The 23,074-nt window shown below is 45.5% G+C and overlaps 1 protein-coding gene across 1 annotated transcript in view; it reads left to right on the top strand.

The window, feature by feature from the left end:
- Positions 1 to 614: 614 nt before the first annotated feature.
- The window catches only part of FOXO3 (forkhead box O3), an 87,561-nt gene continuing 65,101 nt past the window's right edge, over positions 615 to 23,074 (top strand). The window contains exon 1 of the mRNA XM_071439099.1: positions 615 to 1,343. Coding sequence (XP_071295200.1) covers positions 762 to 1,343 — 582 coding nt within the window. The 5' untranslated portion in view covers positions 615 to 761. The remainder of the gene's footprint in view (positions 1,344 to 23,074) is intronic.

Here is a 23,074-nt window from a genome sequence, read left to right as displayed (position 1 = left end):
ACCAGCCCCCGGGTTGGCCTTCTCCTGCCCCCTGCTCCGCCGGCTGTGAGATTTTGGGGGGTTGCTTGCGCGTGGCTTGGGGGCACCGCAAAGTGACAGGTTTACGCTAGTGTGCAGCTGGATGTATGCTAAGACTTCGGCTCCCTTTAGGGCGTTTTGAAGAAGGAAAAAGTCTTCGGCGTAACCCGAAGGACCGCTCTCCTTGCCTTCCTGCCGACGGAGGGCGCGAAGGACCACCCCCCCCAAAAGGCAAGATATCTGCGGAAGCGACGAGGAGCGAGCTCGGAGGCGCCGGGGGCGTGAGGGGGTCCTCTCCCGGCTGGATACAGCGCGGTTCCCGCCGGAGCTACTTCTGCATCCGCATGGAGTGAAACATAAACAAACGCACACACGCACCGCGGGAGCGGCCGCCGCTCCGCCGCCGCGGAGGGCAGCGCGGCGGGCAACTCCGGCACCGCCCGGCCCGTGCTGCCGCCCTGCGCGGCCGCTCCGGCTCCTAATCTGATTTTTTTTTTTTTCCTCTCTCCCTCCCCTTCTCCCCCCGCCTCCCAGCCTCGGCGTGCGCATCGCCCGCGGGGAGCGGAGCTCGGAGCGCAGCGGAGAGCCGGCCAGCCCTTAGCGGAGCGCGGCATGCCCGCCTGGCAGCCCCCCGCCTGCTAGGCTCCCGTCGGCACCGAGGAGGCGGCGGAGGAGGAGCGGGGTCGGCGGCCGCCCGCCCGCCCCGTCGCAGCGCCCCGCAGCCGCCCGTGGGGGAGGCCAAGATGGCAGAGGCGTCGCCCCCCGCCCCGCTCTCGCCCCTGGACGTGGAGCTGGACCCCGAGTTCGAGCCGCAGAGCCGCCCCCGCTCCTGCACCTGGCCCCTGCAGAGGCCTGAGCTGCAGGCCAGCCCAGCCAAGCCCGCCGGCGAGTCGACCGCCGACGCCGCCTCCATGATCCCCGAGGAGGAGGACGACGAGGAGGAGGGGGGCGGCTCGGCCATGACCGTCGGCAGCGCGGCCCCCGCGGCCGGAGAAGCGGCGGCGACCACCGCCGTGCCGGAGGAGGCGGCGCGGCTGCTGGCCCCGCTGCCCGGCGGCGGCCCGGAGGGACCGAGCCTCTCGCCGGGGGGAGCGGCGGCGGCGGCAGGCGGCGGGGGGCTGAGCGGGGGCCCGGCGGCGGCGCCGAGGAAGTGCTCGTCGCGGCGCAACGCGTGGGGTAACCTCTCCTACGCCGACCTCATCACCCGCGCCATCGAGAGCTCTCCAGAGAAGCGCCTCACTCTCTCCCAGATCTACGACTGGATGGTCCGCTGCGTGCCCTACTTCAAGGACAAGGGCGACAGCAACAGCTCGGCCGGCTGGAAGGTGAGGCGGGGTCCCGGGGCCGCGGCGCTCCCGCCGCGCCGCCCCGACGGACGGGCGGGCTGCCCGTGGAGGATGCGGCCGCGGAGCGGGGTGCTGGCGGCTCGCCCCGGCAGCAGCCCGCCGGGCGCTGGTGCTGGTCGTGCTGATGGTGGTCGTCCTGTCGGCTTTGCTTTTTTTTAAGAGAGAGATTATGGAAAGTTTTGTCTCTTTCCTGTTGCTGTGTACGGGCGGTGAGGGCTATTGACTCTGAGGGCAGAGTACACTCCGGAGCGGAGTTGAGTTTTGTGATGCACGAGCACATAAGCAGGAAAGAGAGAGGGAGAGAGAGAAAGAAAAATGAAAAATATTTATAACGTGTGTGGGTTTTGTTTTGCCTTTTTTTTTTTTTAAAGTTATGGTAACACCAGAGGTAACTCATGCTGGAAAAGAGCAGAATTGCTTGTATGTATGCTCAGTCTGCGTCTCAAAGCTCAAATGCAGAACGACTTTATTCTTTTTGTCAAGGAAACCCGCAGTTTTTTGCCTATGTGTTCCTCAAAGACAGTAGAGGGAAATTCGGGTTTTGACATTTCTTCGTAAAGTTAATCAAAGCATGGAGTTATTGGCTGTTCAGCCCCTGGAATGCTTGGTGTGCGATTCCTGCCTTGCCAGTGTATGAGAGCACCGTCTACTGATAGCCCAGCATTTTCTGTCCAGCACTGCGACAGTGAGCAGCTAAGAGTACTACCGTTTTAATAAGTGAAGGGGGCAAAAAATAAAATCTGGTTTTGTGGCTTGTTTACTCAGCGCGTGCAAAAGCACGTTGCAGGCAGGCAGGGTTTTACCCTCAAGAAAGAGTCTTATAAGGCCTACCAGGAGCCAGAACTGCACGTAAAGCACATTTGAAGTGATTTCCAGAGCTGCTTTTTTTTTTTCTTCTCGTTTTCCTGTTCATCTGTCAGCGTCTGTTGGATGCCAAAATGTCACGTACTTGCAGCTGTACAGAAATGCAGGTGCTGCTTGACGCCGATACTGTTTGCAGAAGGAAATCCCGGCAAGGTTCAGTTGCTGCTGAGGGCCGATACTAGCTGCATCTGACACTGAGTTTTTGTGTGGATGGCTGAAGGTGAATTTGCCAGCAAGTTCAATGCTTTTACAGAGAAATTAAATTTTGTCTTTGAATCTATCTAGGCTGGATCAGGTGATAACTTTCAGTATACAAATTGGTCAGAAATATTGTACAGATGAAACATTTCTGGCAGTTTCTGTACTAGCAGCCCTGTCTTGTATTTTGATGCCTGAGTAGGACTTGCTGCTAGGAATTGAAGTGTGGCTGTATGATTTTTACCTTCCAAATGAAACACAGGAGAGGAAATTTTTATTGACAGACTTGTCTCAGGCTGGGGAAAATACAAACACAAAGTTTATCTCTGGCATAGCTAGTTGAAGACAAGGCTTTTAAAACCACACATTCTATTTACAGCTTTTGTGTCTCTATTAGGTGTTGAATTTTGATCTGACTTTACAAGTGTGATGCAGAGTGTGATAAAGGGTTACATCTTCCAATGACAGCCTTTCCCTTCGTAAGTTGTTTGGTTCCACACAGAAGCAGTGGCTTTAGATGTCAGCTGTGATGACAAATCCAGCATTTTTATCTGGTACTTTGAATTTTCAGTAAATTCTCAGTATCTGATTCAAACGAAGATTTACCTAACAGCGGGGCTGACACTGTTTTGAATTTGGTGGCAAAACTCCTTTTCACTTTTGCAGAAGCAGAATCTGGGCCATAATATGAAGTGCTTACATTGATTAGTATCCTTAATACCGTCACAATTTTTCTGACAATTTATACTGTTAATTTGATATTGATTCCTTTGCTAAGCAGCATTAACTGGTACTTGAAACTAATTAAAATGTTAAAAATTTGGATCCCTTGAGATTCTTCTGTTATAATTTAGTTCAGAAGTTTCTCATAAGCCTTTAGGACGACCTTTCTCAGGAGATGCAGGCACACTGGTAGCAGCAAATTCTGTCTCTGATGATTGTGAGCCATCTCTGAAGTTAGGGTAAGGCGTTCGGTCACGTTAACGGTGGGTGCAGTTGTGTGTGGGTGGTAGGGGCATGCTGGAAGGGGCAAAGGGGAGGTCAGGAGCTAAGAATAATAATTTGCCAGACATCTAAAACTGGAAAATGTAATTCCTTAGCAGGGCTAGGATTTCTTTTTCAAATGCGTATATGTTCAGAAGAGGACTACTTCAGTTTCTCGGCTGGAAAGTAGCTTAATTTGTGCAGGGGCAGCACTCTTATATGGGGACTCCATCTTAGTCTCCTGATGTTAGAAGACATTATATCTTAATTATCACCTTTGTTTCCTTTACAGGTAATGAATACAACTCTTCAGGAACTAATGTCAGCTTTTCACATTAGACTTCTTCAGATCGCTAGTTACACCGAGACTTTAAATGAACAGAAGATAGTTCTGTGTTAGAAGGCTTTCGTCTTAATTTAGACTATTTTTACACAGCTAAATTAATTGTTGAAGGCAGTAAGCCCATTTAACAATATTCTGCTCTGCCACTGAGTGGGAAAATTGTTATTTTAAACAAAGGGAAAAAGAGAACTTGGTCTTATTACCTTATGTATTATTATATATGAAATATTAATACTGTTTCCAGTGAGATGTGCTGAACACCATAATCCGTAAACATAGCCAGGATTATTCTCCTCAAACAATTATTTTAAGAGCTGTAAATTAAAGTTACAACTATCACTTTTTTTTCTTTTCTTTTCTTTTCTTTTTTTTTCCTGGCGAGGGCATTAAAGCAGAAGTGAATATTTCAGATGTGGTTAGGAAGGCATATATTACGTTTCCGGTAATTCAGATAAGGTTTGCCCAATACACCCCCCCAACAATCTCCTTTGCTTCCCCCTCCCCCTGGCCCCGGTGGGACATTGGCTAAGCTAATAGTGCCTGAAGCTGACTGGGGCAGTGGCGTACGGTGCAGTGCTGCAGAGGTGCCGCACTCCGACACTCCTGTGTGCCACGGGCTGCCCCGGTTGGTACAGTCCCATACACTTCCAGACCACTGGAGAGGGTTTCCATGCACGTTCCGGTATTGGCTTCTGTCTTGAATACTTAGGGAAGGTCGGTATTTATCTTTGTCATCACCGGAAGGGGGAACAGATCCGAGGGTGAGCTGGTTTCACCCTTGTGAAATTCACTGTGCCAGGTGACTGTTCCAGGTACTTCACAGAGCTCCTTGATGACTAGATCTTTCCTCATTCAGGTATCTGTTACCCAATCGAAGTCCTGCAGTCACAAAACTAGTGTGCTGACTTAAAAACCAAGTTTTATCTTGCAGGTATTTAGGGTGAAGCACTCACTTCCCTCAGTAATCTTGAAATAAGAAACTGGAAAACCTTTTGGTCTGTGTACGTAGTAGAGATGCCCAGTTTCACTACAGTTTAAGTAATTCCATACCTCTTCCCACAATGTTATTTTGTAATTTCTTGAGCACTATCTTGTGAAACAGTCTTTTCTACATGGAGAGTACACTAGGGGGACTATTTTCCTCTTTGCTAAGCGATATGGCAAGACTATGAGTCTCATCCTTTATACAGAGATACCAGCAGTTCCCAAATTTAAATGTAGCTGATTTGCTTTGAATTGTGTTTCATATCAGAAGCCTATTCTGTTTTCCACCTGTTGTATTCATCTTCCCCATAGAAGATAAACACTCGCTGCTGGGATATTTACTTTGAAGGGGAGGTTTTTGTAAACTTTGTACATTTCTTACCATGTTTTATTGGCCAGTATGTACCAAAGGGCTGCAGTCCCTTTGGTGTACCAAATGCATGAGTCTCTTCTTTAATTACTGAGACTTGAAAAGGCTTGAGAAATTTGCCAGTGATGTAGACAGATGTCTAAATCTGTTAGCCAGATGCTGATATGCAAGATGTGTCGGACTCTTTTTATCATCTTCTTGCAAAGATGTGAGAAGGAAGTAACACCACACTCTTTCTTCTTACTTCTCCTTCCTCAGACTGACACACAATGTCTTCATCAGGAGTGGCAACATAAACTGGAGTCTGCGTCAGTTTCTTTTTTTCTTCTATTGACTTCTAAACTTCCTTTTATTTATTTAAAGGTTCTGTTTCCCAATTAACTGCTAGCAGGAATATTTTTTTCAACCTTCTATTATTTTTTAAATATATTTTTGTGTTGCCTTATTTATCTGTACAGAAGGGTTTGAGTTACAAGCTGTAGCCTGATTATTTTAAGTTTTGACCTACCAAGGAGAGCATGGATTTAAGCACGTGAATGGATCCTTGGGACTTCACTGGGATTACTTGTGTGCTTAAACTTGCTGCTTAAGCATCTTACCTGATCAAAGCCTTACTATGTTGTGCTTTAACAAAATACTCAGAAACATTTGTAAGTGACTTTTGTGCTGAGCAGTGTAAGAGATGTGTGGTTCCAGCGGTTGAAACCATCAGATAACAAATGTCTTTCATCAAAGAGGAGTATACTGTAGTAGCACAGTAACAAATGACTTTTTAAACTTTCCAGTAGAAACCATTTGTAGGTATTAGCACATATTGTTATTTCATATCTGTAATACACATCAGAGATCTCACTTTTCCCCAGCTCATGCAGGCAGGTGACAGCTATTAGAGCAGTGAGAGAGAGACCAAGTAAGTAGCTCTCCCAGAATCCCTCTCATTGTTTGGTCCACAGTGTGACAGTGAGGAGCACCTCTGCTGAAGGACTTGTTAAATGCAGACAGAAACACATCACCTTGGTGAATGTGTTCAGCTGGTAAGAATCACAGGCTCTGATGAACTCAAATTTTGATGTGAATGGGAAACTTCCAATCAATGATGATGTGATATTGCTGGATAGTTATCGCTGCCAGGTAGACCTGCATGATAAATGCTGGAATCGATGTCCCTCCATTGTTCAGAGACAGAAGGTTACCTAGAACAGTCATGCAGCAATTGACATTGTCTATAATAGATCGATTAGTGTCAGTATTTGTACATATTTAAAATTTGTGCATATTTAAAATAGGAAGCTTGAGAGTCAGAGGTTGGCTCCTCTTCTTACCTGTGTGCTTGAAAGCACCCAGTTAATGCCAGTAAAAATTAAATCACCTTAGTGGCAGCAATATCTGATGTATTGTACTGGCTTGAACAAACATTGTCTGAGACTGAGGCCAGGGAGGAGAAATGTCCTGGCACTCCTGCCCTGGGACATCCTGCCTCTGCTCGGTGTTGTCCTGGTGAAGCGAGCGGTGCCTTACTCTCGAGGCCATTTTGTATTCGGGTCATTTTGGTGGTGCTACACTACTTTGCTGTAATCCTGGGAGATTAGGGGAGGCTGGGCACGTGCTGGTGCATTTAGAAAGGCGAGTGATTAGGGTTAGCTGTGTGGTTTTGTGAAAGCTCTTTGTGCTGATGTGGACAAAGCAGCAGCCCAGAGTGGAAGGTAGGCAGCTCTGGGGCAGCCCCCTTGCACCCTCCCGCAGCGGCTGGGTGGGTTTCAGCCAGCTCGCCTGGGGTGCACGGGGTGAACAAGTGTGAAACCACCCCAGAAAACTACAGTGGGTGTGCTGGCTTCATCAAAGGGAGGCTGAAGGGATTGCCTTGGAGATAGGGAAAATTGAGGATAAGCAGCCAAAGCATTTCTCTAGGTGGCAGCCTCCTAAAGGTGCCCTGCTAGATTTTGGCAGCCAGCTATTTTGCGTGGAAGTATGGAAAATCTTTTGTGGGGATTGTTTCTTATTTGCAATGCAGTTAAACTCAGTCTTGGTGTAGTGGCGAATTGCCAAAGGAGAAACTGAAAGTGTTTCCTAATGCAAGTTGCTACTTAGACTAAAGTCTCTGCATGTTCTTGTTTCTCTCTCACTTTTTAAAAAAGCCTTACTTTACTACTCTGTCTGTCACAGAAAATGTGCCCAAGGGCAGCATTACAAAATGGCAATATTAGTTTGCTTTAGAGGCAAGGAGCCCTCCTCTTTTGGAGGTACTCTGTCTGGAGAAATGCATGCTCTGAGCATCCTCCCTGTTGCTGATCTGTTCCTCTTGCCATGGAAAACTGCTATTTTCAAATTGGCTCTGGAAAGGGGCACAGCTTGGCCAGGCCCTGGAACAGAAGGTACGTTCAGGTCCTGCACACAGTGACAATCCCGATAAAGGCCTGGCCGATAGCAGCACTCAGGGAGTGCAGGGATTTTTTGACGTGGCTTTTCTTGGGACTGACAATATGTGTGTAGCGCAGCGGTTCAGGAGCAAAATGAAGTGTTCGAGTAATGTGCATAGTCATGCAGTTTTCTGTACTGCTGGGTCAGCACACCATGAGTTAAGTGAAGATTATGCTTAACCTTTTATTTGCTCTTCTTTTTGTGCTTCTACAAACTTATGCTGTTCTGTTACAATTTCCTGAGCATTGCCACACACCAAGCTTGGAAAATGACGTGCATTTAGCCAATTTATGGCCTGACATATGTTAATTAACATTAATTACCTGCTTGAATAGTCCATTTAGCACTTATTATTAAAAAGTGGCTTGTCTACAGAAGGGGATTTTCCTTCAGAGTGAGATGTTTTGTTCTAACTTGTTTCAGATGAAGTCAGGTTGGGGTATCCCGTGCTTCTCTGCATGACTGTACCAGTTTCCTGATGTTCTATTGTACCTGTGGGATACATTTGTACCGCTGATAGGCACCAGCTCTTTATCCATGTGTATTTGGCATTTATTTGACAACAGTTTAGCTTCCCAAGCAAACTAGCGTGTTTCCAAGCATTTTCTGCTAGTGGTGGGTACAGCTCTTGCTCATCTGGTTGAGGCAGCAGAGAAAGAGCCGTGCTTCTCAGCCTGCCAGGAACTGCAGGGGCATCTGGAGTCCTGTGGTGATGTGAGCCCAGCACCTTTGGGGTGAAGGAGTAGGAAAAGCTCAGGTGTGCAAGGCTGGAGAGGGTATGTAGGAGTTGCTGGGGCACACCGTGGTGCCTTGCAGGGAGGTCATCTTCTGCTCTGTGTGGAGGAGGTAGATGGACCTTAGGGCTCCTGCAGCCATTGAGAACAGGACACTGCTGGAGTGGAGCGTGATCTCCAACAACAGCAGGAGTCTTGCTGTATTCATAACTACATTACCCAAGTTATCTCCTGGGCAGTGTGTTGAGTAAAGGTTGTCACAGATCATTGGTCTAAAACCTGTGAGGGTAGTAAGAACCAGAGAGGACATGTTAGCTTTCCAAATACCAATATTAAAAAAAAAAATCTGTGCCTCAATTCCCCATATCCCAGTTTCTCATTCCTGTCTTGGAATGAGAAACTTCCCCTCCAGGGACGTTATGTCCTACTTCACCTTCTCCATCCTTCCCACTTGTAACACCAGTGGGAGGGTTGCATGTTACACTTCAGTGGGAGGTAGAGGGCTGGCTTGTAGCTGGCAGTTTTGGCTGGGGATACAGCGAGGAGATGATTAGTCTACAGGACTGATGAAAAGCAATGCCATTACAGTGTGAGGAGTTGGGAACAAGTGAGTGATTGCATCCATGCTCTGCCTCATCCCTGGGGTGAAATAGCAAGGAAGCTGCCTTCCAGTAGGGCTAGAGAAGAGCATTGCTTTTTGCCAAAGTGCAAAAAGCAGAGTTCTCCTGGTGGTGTGCTTGGCTGCGAAGTCCAGGAGGAGCCCCTCTTGCCCTGCAAAGCCAGAGTCCTTTCTTTGGGCCACCTACCTTGCACATTTGCTCAAGGATTGATATGCTTATAATGCTGTTTTGCAGGGAATTTGAGGGAGGTTGGGAATTAGTAGCATTGATGTGTTCTTAATAACTCTGTCTGTGTGTGTCCTACGTGGACTTTGCTTACTGGGGCAATGTTCTGTATCTGTATGCTGATACCTATTAAAAATAAAGGCTATTTAAATACTTTTTCAAATACCTTCTTAAGATCTCACAGACAGAGAAATGCCCTTCTGTGGATTTGTACTAGTAAAGAAATGCCTTGTGAAAATTAGCTCTTATAACAGATTTGTCTAACAAATTAAATGGATTGCTTGCTCTATCACAACATGCTACATACTTTAGAGCTGAATTATGGAATGCTGGGTTCTCACATGAACATGTTTATTTGGCAGGGTATTATTTTGCTTTTCTTTATTATTTTTCCCCTGATGGTGAAGTTTCTACTCGCTGTGTGTAAAGAGAGGTGTGAGGACGGTGCATGCTGGTACAGAAGTGTAGAGGCAGCCCACGGACCGTTGTTGGAGGAGCTGGTGGAGGAAGGACCACTTGAAGCAAGGACAGCACTGTGTGGCACTGCCAGCTTGTTGTCAGGGCCCTTGCAGTGTGTGCCTCCAGTGCTGGGGGTCAGGAGGCCGTGGGCGCAGGGCTGTGCCTGTGCAGCCTGGGGCTGCTGTACACCCAAGTGCTGCCCGGGTCAGGTGCGTTTCCGTGGGGTGAGTCACTGGATCACCCCACTCCTGCATCCCTTCACCCACTGCCCCTGCCGAGGTGAAGGGTGGGTCCCTGCTGACGTCTCCACGCCAAAACCCAGTTGAGAGCTCTGGAATGAGAGCAGGAGGAAGGAGTGCTGCCAAAGAAGCCATTTTTCTCCTTTGACACCTATCTCTCAGGCTGCCTTCACACTCTGTGTTGGGCTGTGGGTCTGCCTGGGATTCCTCACAACCCAGCTCTCAGCCTTGCATTGTCTTCAGGCCAGCCTGACTCCCCATCCCTGGCCTTCCAGTTCTTTGTCTCTAGGGAGCAGCGGAGGCCATGGCACTCCCGGGACTGTGATCAGTGGGTGGGATTCAGTGCTAGGAAAGAGTTTCCAGGAGGTTTGCTGGCTCCTGAGTCATGTGAGCAGAAAAGGGCAGGTCTGGCTGCTTGCCAGGACTTGAACAGGGAGGTAACATCTGCTTATCCCAGCCCTAGAGGAGTGGGAGACCACAGATAAGTCGGAAGACTGATGAAGACAGAGTGCTGTGGGAGGACAGATAGAGGAACACCCAAAAACATCAGGATGTGTCTGCTGGGCCTTTGCTCTGCGTCCTGGTGCTGCGACTGCTTAGCTGGGAGTGGGAATGAAGAAGAGTTGGCATGGATGTGGGTTTATGACAGTGCAGCTTTCATGGGTAGATGAAGTAAAGAGGGCAGGTCTGAGTTTCATCCCTGCTAAAGGCTGTGTCAAGGCAGGAGCACACATTTGCATTAGTGCTAGACAGACTCAAGCCCGCAGTGCCAAAAATTCTGGTTGCAGCTCAGCCTGAGCCCCGTGTGAGGACTGAGTATGACCAGGGAGCATTAGTAACAGTGTCATACTTAAGTAAACAAAGCTTTGTTTAAAAATGTATTAATTACCTAGTAATATCTAATACAAGCTGCTTTCCTAGTCTAGACAGTCAGCACCTCTGACTCTGGAGACAATTTGCCCTTATAACTTAGTGTTTTCTCGTGCTGTATCATGTTGGTTTCTATGCTTTTTTCAAAATAGGTTGCAGAAGAATAAATGTACTATTCTAAAGAAATAATTTTAGGACATGGGCCGAATATTTGTTTTGTCTAGAATGTGGACTGAATTGTCTTGATATGTACTCACACAGCAGTTCTTTTAAATCCTGCTGTATCTGAGGTTTTTTCTCTCCACACTATCTCTTCAAACACCTATTGCAGTTCTCCAAAGACGCATTGTGACCAAGGTTAACTCCACTTTCTTACTTGAAATTTGCAGTGTAAACATACCTTTAAATGTGAGACTTAATCCAGATCAAAAGTTTCTGACTTTGTGTGAACCCCAGTCTTGTGTAAATATATTTGCTAATACTTCATGGAGGATTTATCAGTTTCACGTATTAAGTTCTAGATATGCTTCAGTAAATAAAATTTGGCATCTGACAAGTGAGAACAGTGCTCAAGAAAGAATGTCTTATTGTGAGTGTTTCACAAGTTCTCACATTATCACCACTTCTGCTGACTAGTTTTGTGCGGACAGCAGTGATGTGGTTTCCTGAAAGCCTATAACTTACTGTTTGTTCTGCACAACTGCTCTGAGCCTTGACTAATTTTCAGAGAAGGTTTTTTTCAGGCATTTGTACAAGAAGGTGATGCCAGTTCAAGTCGTGTCCTGAGATGCTTGTAAGCTGAGACGTGGAGCTGCTGTCCCTGCTTTTGTGCAACATGATCTATTGTGCCTGAGAGTTTCACTGTATGGGGGAACTCAAAACCGTTTGTGTGAGATGTCAGGTTTCAGAGTGAATGGTGCTTCTTTAAGTATGCATCAAGACCTACAATGGGAGGCTGCTGACCCTTCTATGCCTTTGTAGGACAAGAACATTGGCACTGATAATGATGCTGCCACTGAGGAGCTGTAAAAATTCTGAAGCATTTTTTTGAATTCGAAACCTCAGCTGAGTATAAGTGGGCTACATGTAAAATCTTCGACTTGCAAATGGAAGTCATGTCAGAGCTCTGCATGAGTTGGGCCAGAGGTTTCCAGCCTAGTTTGTGCAGCAGCCAAAAGCTCTGACCTAATATTATGTTCATCATGATGTTGACAGTGTGATTTTCACTTCCCATGGCATGTTGAGATTTATTTCTTGCCCCATTGCTCTTGCATCCTGATTCATGCACGGCAAAAATACTTCTGATTAAAATGTGCTAGAAGGTTTGCATGCTTGGGGTAGGAGAGAAATCTTTTATGAGGAACTATACTATATAAAGCTACGGGGAGGGGAGCTGTGGTGCTTAGGTGGGTATTTGAAAATCAACAATGAGGCCATTTTCCATACAAAGAAGAGGGGAAGTGTGTAGTCCATAAGGTAGTGGCATACGGGACTGGGAGGAGGAAGGATTCTCTGAGCTAGCAGTAGGGTGTAAATCAACCTGATGTATGTTCATAGACATCTGATGTCTACTGGGCCTAGTGGGGTAGCTCAAAGCAGGTGGAAGAAGCATATTGTTTACCTAATTAGAAACATAAATAAAATCTTTCCAACATTCTTCTAAATTAAAATGCATTTGAAGCATATGTCAGACTTCTCACATCCAGGAAAGATCTCTTAAAACCCCGCCGTTCCTCATGGAGGCTGTTTCTAGCCCACTTTCTGCAGGGCTCTGCCAGGTAACAAGTGTTCTTGGTTGGAAGATGGAGTGGGATGTGCATTAGCAGCTGGAGAATGCTGGGGTTCTTCCTGAGTATACCTGTACTCCTTTTTAATAAGAGGGAAAAGGCCTATTGTTTGAGATGATAGACCAGGAAATTGGAATAACAAAAGAAAATTATCATTGTTGAAATAATTGAAGACAGGATTTCACCTTTGTATTTATTGAGGAGTCAGTGATGGTGGGAAGCAGGGCCTGGGCTGCAGTACTGTCAGAGCAGTTTCATATCTCCAGTGTATTTTAGACACTGAGGAGACAAAGATGATGCTAATTGCAAGAGAAACTACTTAACTGCTTTGTATTATGTGTGAAATGAAGGGGGAATAACGCTGATTGAATGACCTATTTTGACTTTCTCAGTATAATATGTTTAATGTTTTAGTCTTTTCCTGGACAGTGAATTATAATTTTACCAAATCCTGCTGGAAATTAATATGTTGCTGGGCAAAGTTATTTTATCCTCGCAGTTTTAACTGCAAAGTTACATCTTGCCACTTAACTCGGTGGCAGGAGTTTTCTCTTTCAGCTGGAAAGGGCTTTTGCCATGCAACACAGCGACAGTAGTACTTTTTGTTTTATACAAAATAGGGACCTGTCAGGAGGAATATAAAATAGGGCACTGAAGTAGTCCAATTTAGAAGGAGAAAGGGCATAAATCTCCACCTCTCTCTGATGACAGAAGGCCAAAGTACAGCAGAAATGTTTCCCTGCTTGTAAAATGCCAGATGCCAAATGTAAAATACCAGAGAGGTTGAGCTGTTAAAGGCACAGCTGTATCTAGTGTCCTTACAAGTTTTTCAACCTTATTTTCAATATGTAAGGGGGTTCTTAGAAGCAGCTCTGTTAGGGTCTTCTCAGCTTATTGTGCAGTTACAGAAATTATTTGCTGTCTTGGACCAGTGTCAGGCAGAATAATACTGAATAAGTCCCAAATGAATGTGGGTGGTGAAAGGAGAAAAATAATTTCAAATAAAGAGGGGCATTATCAGCTGAGCAGCCAGTGTTGATCCTATGGTGCTGAAAAATGAAAGCAGGAAAAAGGCACTTTCTTATGAAGAATGGAAATTTTCGCTGAAAAGTCTGCTCTGACCAGAGCTTGGTATTCTACTTAAACTTGCAGCAAATTAGCATTGGTGCAGCAGTGCTGTGAAGCACTGAGAGGGAGAACAGAAATAGGAACTCCAAAAGTAGAAGCCTCCAAAACTTGAAGAGAATCTTCAGATTCCCTGTCCATTTTGGAAAACGTGACCTGTAGTGTCACTTGCAGCTGCTGGATCCAAGAGTATAAATAGTGAAAAGAACACTGGTTTGGCCAGGATAAAATGTTCATTTTGGGTTTTTCCAACAGCTGTGTTGGGACTTAACCCTGGCAAAAACTTCTCACGTGTCATTGCTATTCAGGCTTGTAAGCATGTCGAATGACAATGTTCTCTAATTGAAAGTAAGAAAAGAGGAATAAAGTAGTAAATTGAGAAATAAGTGTGTATTCGGTATCTTCTCAGCCTGAAGGAAAACACTGCTTGAATTGTATGATAGCAGTTGTTGGAGAAATTAAGTATGGATTTCCTTCAATTGTAGTTGAATCATGGCATCTTGCTAAATTTATCCAGCTTTGAGTGCCTGCTTTCTGGTTTTACATTTTTGTTGGTGGCTGTTGGCTGTGTTTGGTTTAAAAAAAAAACAACAAAAACTTTTCATTGCCACTGAGGTGGTATTTTCCTTATTTTTTGCAGGAAATTGTATCAAGTATCAGACCATAAATTCTTCTAGGTGATTACAGACTTGTGGGGGTCAGCAGCTTTCTCCCTAGAAGTACCATGAGGCAGTGGGTGGGTTTGAGCAATGCCAGTGATGGGCTCTCCTCATTTTCTAGGAGCTGTCAGGGAGATTTTGCATGGTTTGACCATAAACTGTAGATTACTGGAGTATCTCTGTGGATAGTTCTCACTATCTTCTGCTTGGCCCTTCACTGTTCAGTGAAGGGTTAAGCAAAAGAACTAAATAAGAGCATTCTTTATTTATCCAAAAATCTAGTCAGAAAAAAAGTATCAATATAAAAGTTAAGTGCTTGGAAAGTACAAAATGTCAGAAATGAAGCTGCCGCTAACACTTGAAATTACTTCTCATGCCGGTTGTGACACTGTTATTAGTAAGGAGCTCACAGGCTCCATCCACCCCCGCTCTCCTTGGTGGGCTGGATCCTTCAAGGAGTGCTCAGGGTTTCAGCTCATCCCCTGTGCTCTCACTGTGGGCCCCGTGCCATGGCTGTTGCACTTGGCTCTGAGTAAAGAAATACGCCCTTCTGGGTGTGCTTGTCTGTGTCTTTTGCCTCCTCAGTATCCATAGGCTTCCCTGATGAGCACTGTCCCAGCACCAGATATTCTCCCCTCCCCAAGCTCCTTACCATGTTCTCTCATCCCAGGCTCTTTCTCTTGTGATTCCCTGTCTTGCTCCATGCATTCCTCCCTCCTTTTCCTGTGACCTTCCCCACCTCTGCCCACCACCACTGGTTTTCATATCTGGTCTGCTTGTCCATCTTGTCTGTTTTTTTTTTTTTTTTTTTCCCAGCTCCCCATTCCACATTTCCCCCCTGACCCAGGACTGTGTATTTCCTGTGTCTTGCTTGCCTATCCTGGAACACTTATCCTGTTTCTAATCCCAGTTTCATTTCAGGTTTGTAAAGTTATTAGTGCTGAGGAACAAACAGGGTTTTGTAGTAGGAAGTGTTGGACAATACAAGGTGTAGGTGGGGCTCACAGCACCACCTATAATTTAGAACACTGTTTATATTTTTAACTGATCCACCCTTAGGTAAGCAGTCCTGGTGCTGTCAATGTGCAAATCCTTAGTCATTGGGATAATCCTGTTCCTTGTGCCAATACTGGGTACTGAGAGGTTGCTCATTTGTGTAAGAGATGGAGGGTCCTGTTTCAGAGAGACTTGTCTGTCTTACTTCTCTGTGGCCTGACCTAGACACCAAAGAGCATCTGAGATTCTACAATTGATGGGGCTACTGAGCTGTCCCTAAAGTATTTAATGGTATAGGTAGTAATTGCTCTTATTTCCATGGTGTGAGGGGCTGTTCCTTTTTCCTTCCTTATCTGTGAAAAGAGAGGAGACATTTGAGTACCTCACCAAAAATAGAAAAGATAGAAGGCATAGAAGTGCATGAAAGTGTACAGTCCATAGTCATAGCATATTCTGTGTCCTCCAGTAAGGACCCTCTGACTTGATGAATAGATTTAGACTTGAAAATATAATGATACAGCTGACCTTTTCTGATACTGCTTCATGGTTTCTTGTACCTTCTGCCTGTGATGCTGACTTCATGCCTGGTCTTTAATGGTTCTGGTAAAATGCTTTCACATCTAGGGAAGCTGATGGCAGTGTTTTTGTTATCAGAATTAGATTGAGAAACTCATACTGAATTGTGGTGCTAGCTAGACCAAGTCATTTATTGGTGTGAATAACCCTGTATTGACCTATTAAAGAACTTGGGCATAGAGTGTGTCATCCATGAGACTCTTGTTCCTTCATGATAAAAGTTCAAAACTTTAATCAGGTTAACAGGGTGTCCTGTCCTCTTTCCATTGCAATAAAGTGTATGCAAACACACATTGCAACAAATAGTGCAAAGGCAAATCTAGCACATCCTGCTTTTTCTCCTGCAGTTTGTTCTCTGCCACTGCTCCCCGAGCCACTCTGGCAGGGTGGCTGGCTGAAGGGTTTACTTCTGATGGCTGATGCCTTTCAGGTGCAGTGTTACAGTTTCTCAGGCTATTGATAATGGCTGTTTAGACACAGGGCTCTGGGTCACGATGTATGGGGATTTTCTGATGGTTGTGGTGACCTTGGGGAGAGAATTAGAGTGGACGTAATGTTCCCAAGAATTGGAGACGCCTGTGCCATTGCACTGGTGCACATTGCTGAATCAATTACTAGCATTGGTAGGATTTTGCTTTAGGAAAACCTCACAGCTATATCACAGTCTTGTTATTAGTAGCATATTGTTAATTTGTTTTAATGCAGAGCCAGATATTTGCAGGGAGGAGGAACCTCAGTAGTTGGTTTCTGTGAAGTATTTTCCCTAAATGCAGCACTGTTGCAGTGCATACTCCAGCATTCTTTCTCACTTTAGTTTTTAGGAAATTTTTATTAGCTCCTGTGTGGAAATAAATTTGGTATAAAACTGTCAGCCTCAGGTGAGGAATTGCAGCATGGTGTCCCTACCTCTTCCAAAGCCATTGATGACAACTAAAACTCTCAGCATGAAGATTTTCTAACTTTTTTTGTTATGTGTGTCACTCTGGTGACTCAGTCTACTGAGACATAGGCCCCTGGTGAGCTTTTGCAGAAAGCCTTCCCAACAAACCTGTGCAGCCCTTGAACTAAATCCATATCACCAGCCTCTCCTGCACCCATTGCTGTAAGTTTACAGTGTTTGTAATTGATTGTCAGTGTGTTGCATTTAATTCAGGGGCTGGTAGAGTATTCCTTGAAATGCCTGTGTAGCGTTAAGCCAGTTAGGAGTTACAAATGTAAATATGTTTACAGAGAAAAGAGGAGTGCATGAAAGCTGGCATTGCCTAAACAGCCAAAAGCAGTGTGATTTTATGCTAGAGGGACACTGGAAATGTAGGTTGCTGGAGTGTGCTTCCAGAAGTAAATCCCAACCAGAAGCACTTGCAGTCCCTGCCTTCAAATGCACTGCCCATGTGCTGGAGCTGCTGAGGCACCATGGGGGACAGGGCTCAGGAGTCTGTGGGCATCCTTGTGGAGTTTTGTAGGGAAGCTTGAAATGCCAGAGGGAAGCATGAGTTGTGTCTGAAGGGCTCCTTGTTTGAGATTTTCCCAGGCAGGAGCAGTACAGCTGGCAATGAAGTGACTCCTGACGCCGGTGTTTCATAACTGAAAGTTCAGCATTTTTCACAAGCTGTCTTCCTTGGGGTTGTGAGCGCGGGCACACGCACACCCCTCGCACACCCCCCGCACGCCCCCCCAGCACATTGTTTACTTCCTCTCTAAGTTCTGGGACATTCAGTACTAAGGAGCATGATACGCTTGCATAAACACCCCAGCCAGATTTATCTCTCAAGCCTATCTTTCCTTTCCCATCTTGGAAAGTGATTAATCTGCAGCACACATTTTGTTCTTTGATTGCAGGGCATTATTCTGTAATCATTTACAGTTTTGCAGAGCTGTAGCTCTGGCTTCATGGAGCATTTCTGTCATGTAGCCCCTGCTGTCGGCTGAAGCTTTAGCTGTGTAATGCAGGGGGAGCATTACCCCGTGTCTCTGTGTCATGTTAAAACTGTTTTCTATTTACATTGCCTGGTTTCTGCACATTCAGAAACATTCAAATGTACTCATTTAAAGTGCAGATAGTGTCTGCAGCAATACATGCTGAGAACTGAGGTTTAGGAGCAGCATCAGTACTGCACCGTGCTGGCTGCCAGCTGAGGTTTTCCTTTGCGTTTATGGAGAGTGGAGAAGTTTAAGTAACTTTTGTTTTCCATGCTGCTGGTCATCTATTGAAGCCTGCACCAGTTAGAAGTGGGCAATTTATGTAGCTACAAGAATTGTACATATTTCTTAGGGTCTGTGGAAAACAAGAAAGTGAAGAGATTGAAGTTGAATCAAAAATCTGTCCTGTCTGTACTGCACTGAGGCTTCTCCATGTGCCCTTTGTGTATTTTGTTTGTTTGCTAGTGTGCAAGGAAAGGAGATGGAAGAGGTAACAATCTTGAATTAGCATGTTGTGAATTTGAGATAAGGCTGTTGAGCAGAGTTTTGTTTGATGCAACTCTCCATGCTGTAAGCCTCTTGTTTCAGTAGAAAGATGTGAAAAGTAGGTAGAAAAAATTCAAAGAAAACCATGTTACTTTGGGTTCTGACCTTGTGGTAATTCTCTTTTTTTGCAATGTATGTGCACCTTTCTGGCCTACAAAGGCCCTGAAATGGATGGGCCTAGTCTAGTCACCCGTGCCAATGAGTATCTTTTTCTAAAGTCTCTCAGAAATCTGGCCCACAGCACATCAGATAAAGCATTTTTCTGTCACCTTATGGCAAACCAAAGTCCTGTAGTTACAAGACAGAGACCAGAACAGCAATGTATTGCATGCAGATACCAGGAAAAACTGAAGGCCTTGCAGGTGCAGCGTGCCTGTTAAATGAAATATCCAAAGGATCCCATTAAAATCCCAGGAAAAGTTTTGTGTATTTTGCTGCTGAGAAGTCAAGACAAAAAAAAAAATCTTCCAACAGCCTTCCTCGTCAGTCTGATTTTGAGGGCAGGACAAAGAAGGGGATTTTCTCTGACTGCAAATCCAGCAGTTGTTTTAAATGGGCAGGTGTCAAGAAGAGTACTCTCCTCTGCCTTGGGGATCTGACAGTGCTGGAGCAGGGAGAGCAGCTGCTTCACTCCTCCAGCAGTGGGCTGTGGAGCAGGAAGAAGAGGCAGCACAGACCAGTAATACCATGGTATTTTAGTTTAAACTCCTGTCCCCTGATTTTTGATGTATAGGGGTGTCTTGAACATCTAGTCACAAATGTCCTTTTCCCATCCTAGAAATGTAAATGCCTGAATTCTAAATAAAAGGGAACTTAAAAGCAAGGAGAAGGAGAGCTAGGGATCTTTGGAAGCAGCAGCTGTTTAGGGAAACTACCAAATTGTGTAAGGAAAGGACAGATTGAGTGTGTGCACGTATGAAGGTATCCAGCTGCCTGGGTTGTGCTAAAACCCGGGATTAAGGTTCAGTTGGTGCAGCCAGCTTTGGGCACTGGTGAGTGAGGGGAGGTGACTCCAAGTAGGAGGCAGAATGGAGTGCAGTGCTGCTGAAGTGCAGCCTGGCAGCACTAGTGCTGTGCCCTTCTGGCATGGCTTGCAGGCCCAGCTTCTGGACCACTGGGAGCTTCCTCTTACTGCACTTGGATACGTGCCACAGGGTCTTGGAGTCAAGGTTCAGCTTTGCTCACCCCAAATCCCTTATCACCTCAAAATGATTTGTAACAGTTGTATTTGTTTGTCTTTAACAGCGGGAGATGAACCCCTTTAATCTCTGTTGTTTGTTACTGTTTATACAGAGAACAGCTGCCCACAGAAAGATTTCTGGGACATACTGGATTCAGTACAAAGGAGCTTCACACTGAAAACTTGAGGCCCCATTCCATAAGGCAGAAAGGAGCCTCTGTCTCAGTGTGGGTTAATTATTTAATAGTTGGCTGAGTAGGCAGGATGATCATGTACAAGGAATGAGGCTGGTCAACTATGTCCAGCCTAATATTTCATGGAGTAGGAGGGGTTTTGCTTGGCCCTCCAGAAGCACCAGAGCTAATGTCATGCTGAAGTTAGGAATCACATAAAAGCTTTGGGAGGTGAAGAAGCTTTGGGCTTTAACACATTCAGTTATGGAAGAATACATGCACTGAAAGCAAGGTCCTCTTGAGTGGAACACATGCCTCTAAGGGAGGGTTTGGGTAAGAACCAGGTGCTGAGAACATCTGTTGGAGCACCCCAACCACTCACAGAGCTTCTCCTTGGAGCTCAGTAAAACCTTAGTCTGCTCCTGTGTACAGCCTCCTCTGCACTGTAACTGCGGTACTGATGCTTTACCTCCCCTCTTGCCTGGTGCAAGGGTGGGTGAAAACAAGGTGAGTTTGCTTTTCCAATCCGTATGGGTGAGTTTAGGAGGTGATGCTGTGGATTTCAGTTCAGAGAGGCCATCTTCCACATGCAGAGGAGCCACTGGCTCTTTTTCTTGCATCACATCACAGAGAACCCCTGAACCATGGAAGTGTCCCATAAGGGTGGAAAAGTGTGCTAAATTGCATGCCACCATTTTATCCTATTTCAGTGCAACTGAAAAGCATGTGTGGCGTTCTTTACCCAAGAAATTTGTTTTTAGACAGACTAAGATCACCGTTGCCAAGTGCTGCTGTTGTGCACCTGCACAATTTTTGACAGTGATGGCTGCAGTTGGGGCAGATCTTTAGAGAGGACTCTGGCTGTGCCAGCCCTAGTAACATACATAACAAACCCAACAGAGACTGGAAAGGGCGGTGGTGGTACCTGAGGGACCACCAGATGACAGGCAGCTCCTCTCTACCACCAGCCCCTAGCTAATTGCTGACTTTCAGTCCTTTCTTTTCCCTAAACTGTGAGGCATCGGAGATAAGTCCTGCTTATAGTCACCCACAAGGGAAACTGGACATTAAATTCTAAACTTCTAACCAGGCTAACATTTTACTTCTTCATTTCATGCTAGAGGCTAGTTCTGGTCTTGAAAGCACCTCCTGTGCAATGTAAAACAGGGCCCAGGGAAAGGAAATGAAATCAGAAATGGAGAAAAGTTATTTTAATCACAAATAGCTGTGGTAGGAAGGTAGATGTTTGTATGTGCAATAGTACAGTACCTACTGTGTGTATTTTAGGAGAACCTGAGAATAGCAGCTGTGCTGAAATACTTGGCAGTGAAGTCAAATATAGTTTAGGTTAAAAAAAAAAAAAAAGTGGCCGGGGAGGGTGGATTTGCAGCTTGAAGCCTGTAGGTGCTATCTCTGCCGCGTGGCCCAGAACAGCCTGTGACTCTGGCACTCGTTTGTGGACGCGCAGTTCCCGTAACGGGATCCGTCCCGCTCCTATCAGTGTGGCATTGTGTCTGGGTGAATGCCCCCCACCTCCCAAACTTCCTCAAGAGCCACAGTCAGATGGATGACAGCTTTGTTGCTCCCAAAGCTGCCTTTTCTGAAGTGTTGCTGGTTTTGCAGCCAGTGGACCTGTTGAGCTTTAAATCTATAGAGCTCAGAAGAAGCAAAGCTGCAGGCACTAAATCTGGAGCTCTTGCTAATGTGCCAAGGTCAAAAGGATCAAAACCTAAATTAAACTTGTCCCTGAAATTTGGCTGTGAATCACAAATTCAGGAAGTTGTACATGAAAATCGGTCTGGGCACTATTTCTTCCTTAAGAGTCCTTTAGCTAAAAATAATGTATTGCGCTGTAGTTATAAATAATATGGGTTTTTTTTTTTTTCTTCCCCTGTCTAATTAAATTGTTACTCTTGCCACAACGAAAGGAAAGGGAAAAGATAATAACATGAATCTGGTTGAACAAGTACGTAGCTTGCAGGTTTCAGCTAGAGTGTTTGCAGCTGCAGACGATGCTGAACTCTATGCTCATGTGTTTAATTGTCAAAATGAAAAGAGGGTGCTCTGGAGGGATCCGCAGTGTTTTCCATGTGTCCATCGTTTGGGAACCCTTTTGAAAGCTCACACAAAGTGGGTTTTTCCTGCACTGTCAAAATACAGAAAAAAAGGAATTTTTATTTTATGGTGGTGGGGTTTTGTTTGGTGTTTTTTTATTTTTTGCTGCTAACCGAGTGGATTTTGTAAAATTGTGGTTGAACTATATGGTGGGATGTTTTGATGGACCATGGTATCCTACTTAAATGACAAATAGTGGCTACAGACAGCTCTGCCATTATACAGTGTGACACTTGGGCAGGTTTGCTGTGGGTAAGACGTGGATAAAGCTGGATAAATGAACTTTTCTGCATATTAGTTATGGCATTGAGGTGCTCTTTGAAAGCCACGTGGGCAACCTGGCCGTGGCCTCCTGCCTGCTGAACAGTAGTGAAGGCCAGCAGCCTGGTGAGGGTACTTACCACACCTATTGCTGCTGCTGTGTTTACTCCAGGAAAATTTTGTGTATCTTGCTGCTGAGATTTGCCAATGACTTCTGGGGCCTTTTAGCAGTGTTCAGGTTTGTGGTGGCTTGTAGATGTTATTGGAGAGACTAACTCACTTGCTTCAGGGAGGGCAATGATAATGGCCAGTGAAAGCAGTAATCCCAGGAGCCTAAGGGACATCGACAGGCAATAATGTGGCTGCCAAACTTTAGGCTTAATCATGACATCTTTCAGGTGGTGAGAAAAGTTATTTTCCTCAAATGAGGCCATGCTGAAGGAGAAAGAAGGATCCTACAAACCAGAGAAGCTGGCCTGTGTGAGCAGTAGAGCTGGGCACAGGCTCAGAGATTTATTGCACTGAAATTTGCTGTCACTTTAAAAAAAGGAAAAAAAAAAAGTAGTGAGGCAGCTGCGTTATTTCACTGGCAGTGATGCAATGCTGGTGACACACCAGGACGGGAGGGACCAGCACGTTCTGTGACAGCACAGCATGTACATGGTGTCACCCGAGAGTGCCCCACCAGCCAACAGACCCAACCAAGTGCCAGCATGTCGGCTAGGACTTCATTTTCAAGCCAATATTTATACATAACAGCTGGAAGTATGTTTTTGGAAGTAACCCATCGTGACTGCACGTGTACAATTTCCAAAACACCCCCTTTTGCCCCTCCTATATTCTGTGCTTTAGGGGGTTTTAGACTTTTTTCCTAAAGTTATTTTATTGCAGTGCACTCAAAGCATTTACTAATTTTTCATTCACTTGTCAACTGCTGTAAAAGACTGAAAATCTCACAGGAAAACACCATGCTCTGGTAAGGTTGTAAACAGCAGAAATCTTGGTATTAATGTTTACTGCATTGTCCTGAAGATTTCTGCTGCCCCCAAAAGTTAGTGATGGCA

The sequence above is a fragment of the Agelaius tricolor genome, unplaced genomic scaffold, assembly GCF_023055355.1.
Source record: "Agelaius tricolor isolate 1412-34295 unplaced genomic scaffold, bAgeTri1.0.p SCAF_1, whole genome shotgun sequence".
NCBI lineage: Eukaryota > Metazoa > Chordata > Aves > Passeriformes > Icteridae > Agelaius > Agelaius tricolor.
The sequence above is the reverse complement of the archived record's forward strand: the minus strand, read 5'-3'. Positions and strand labels throughout refer to the sequence as shown.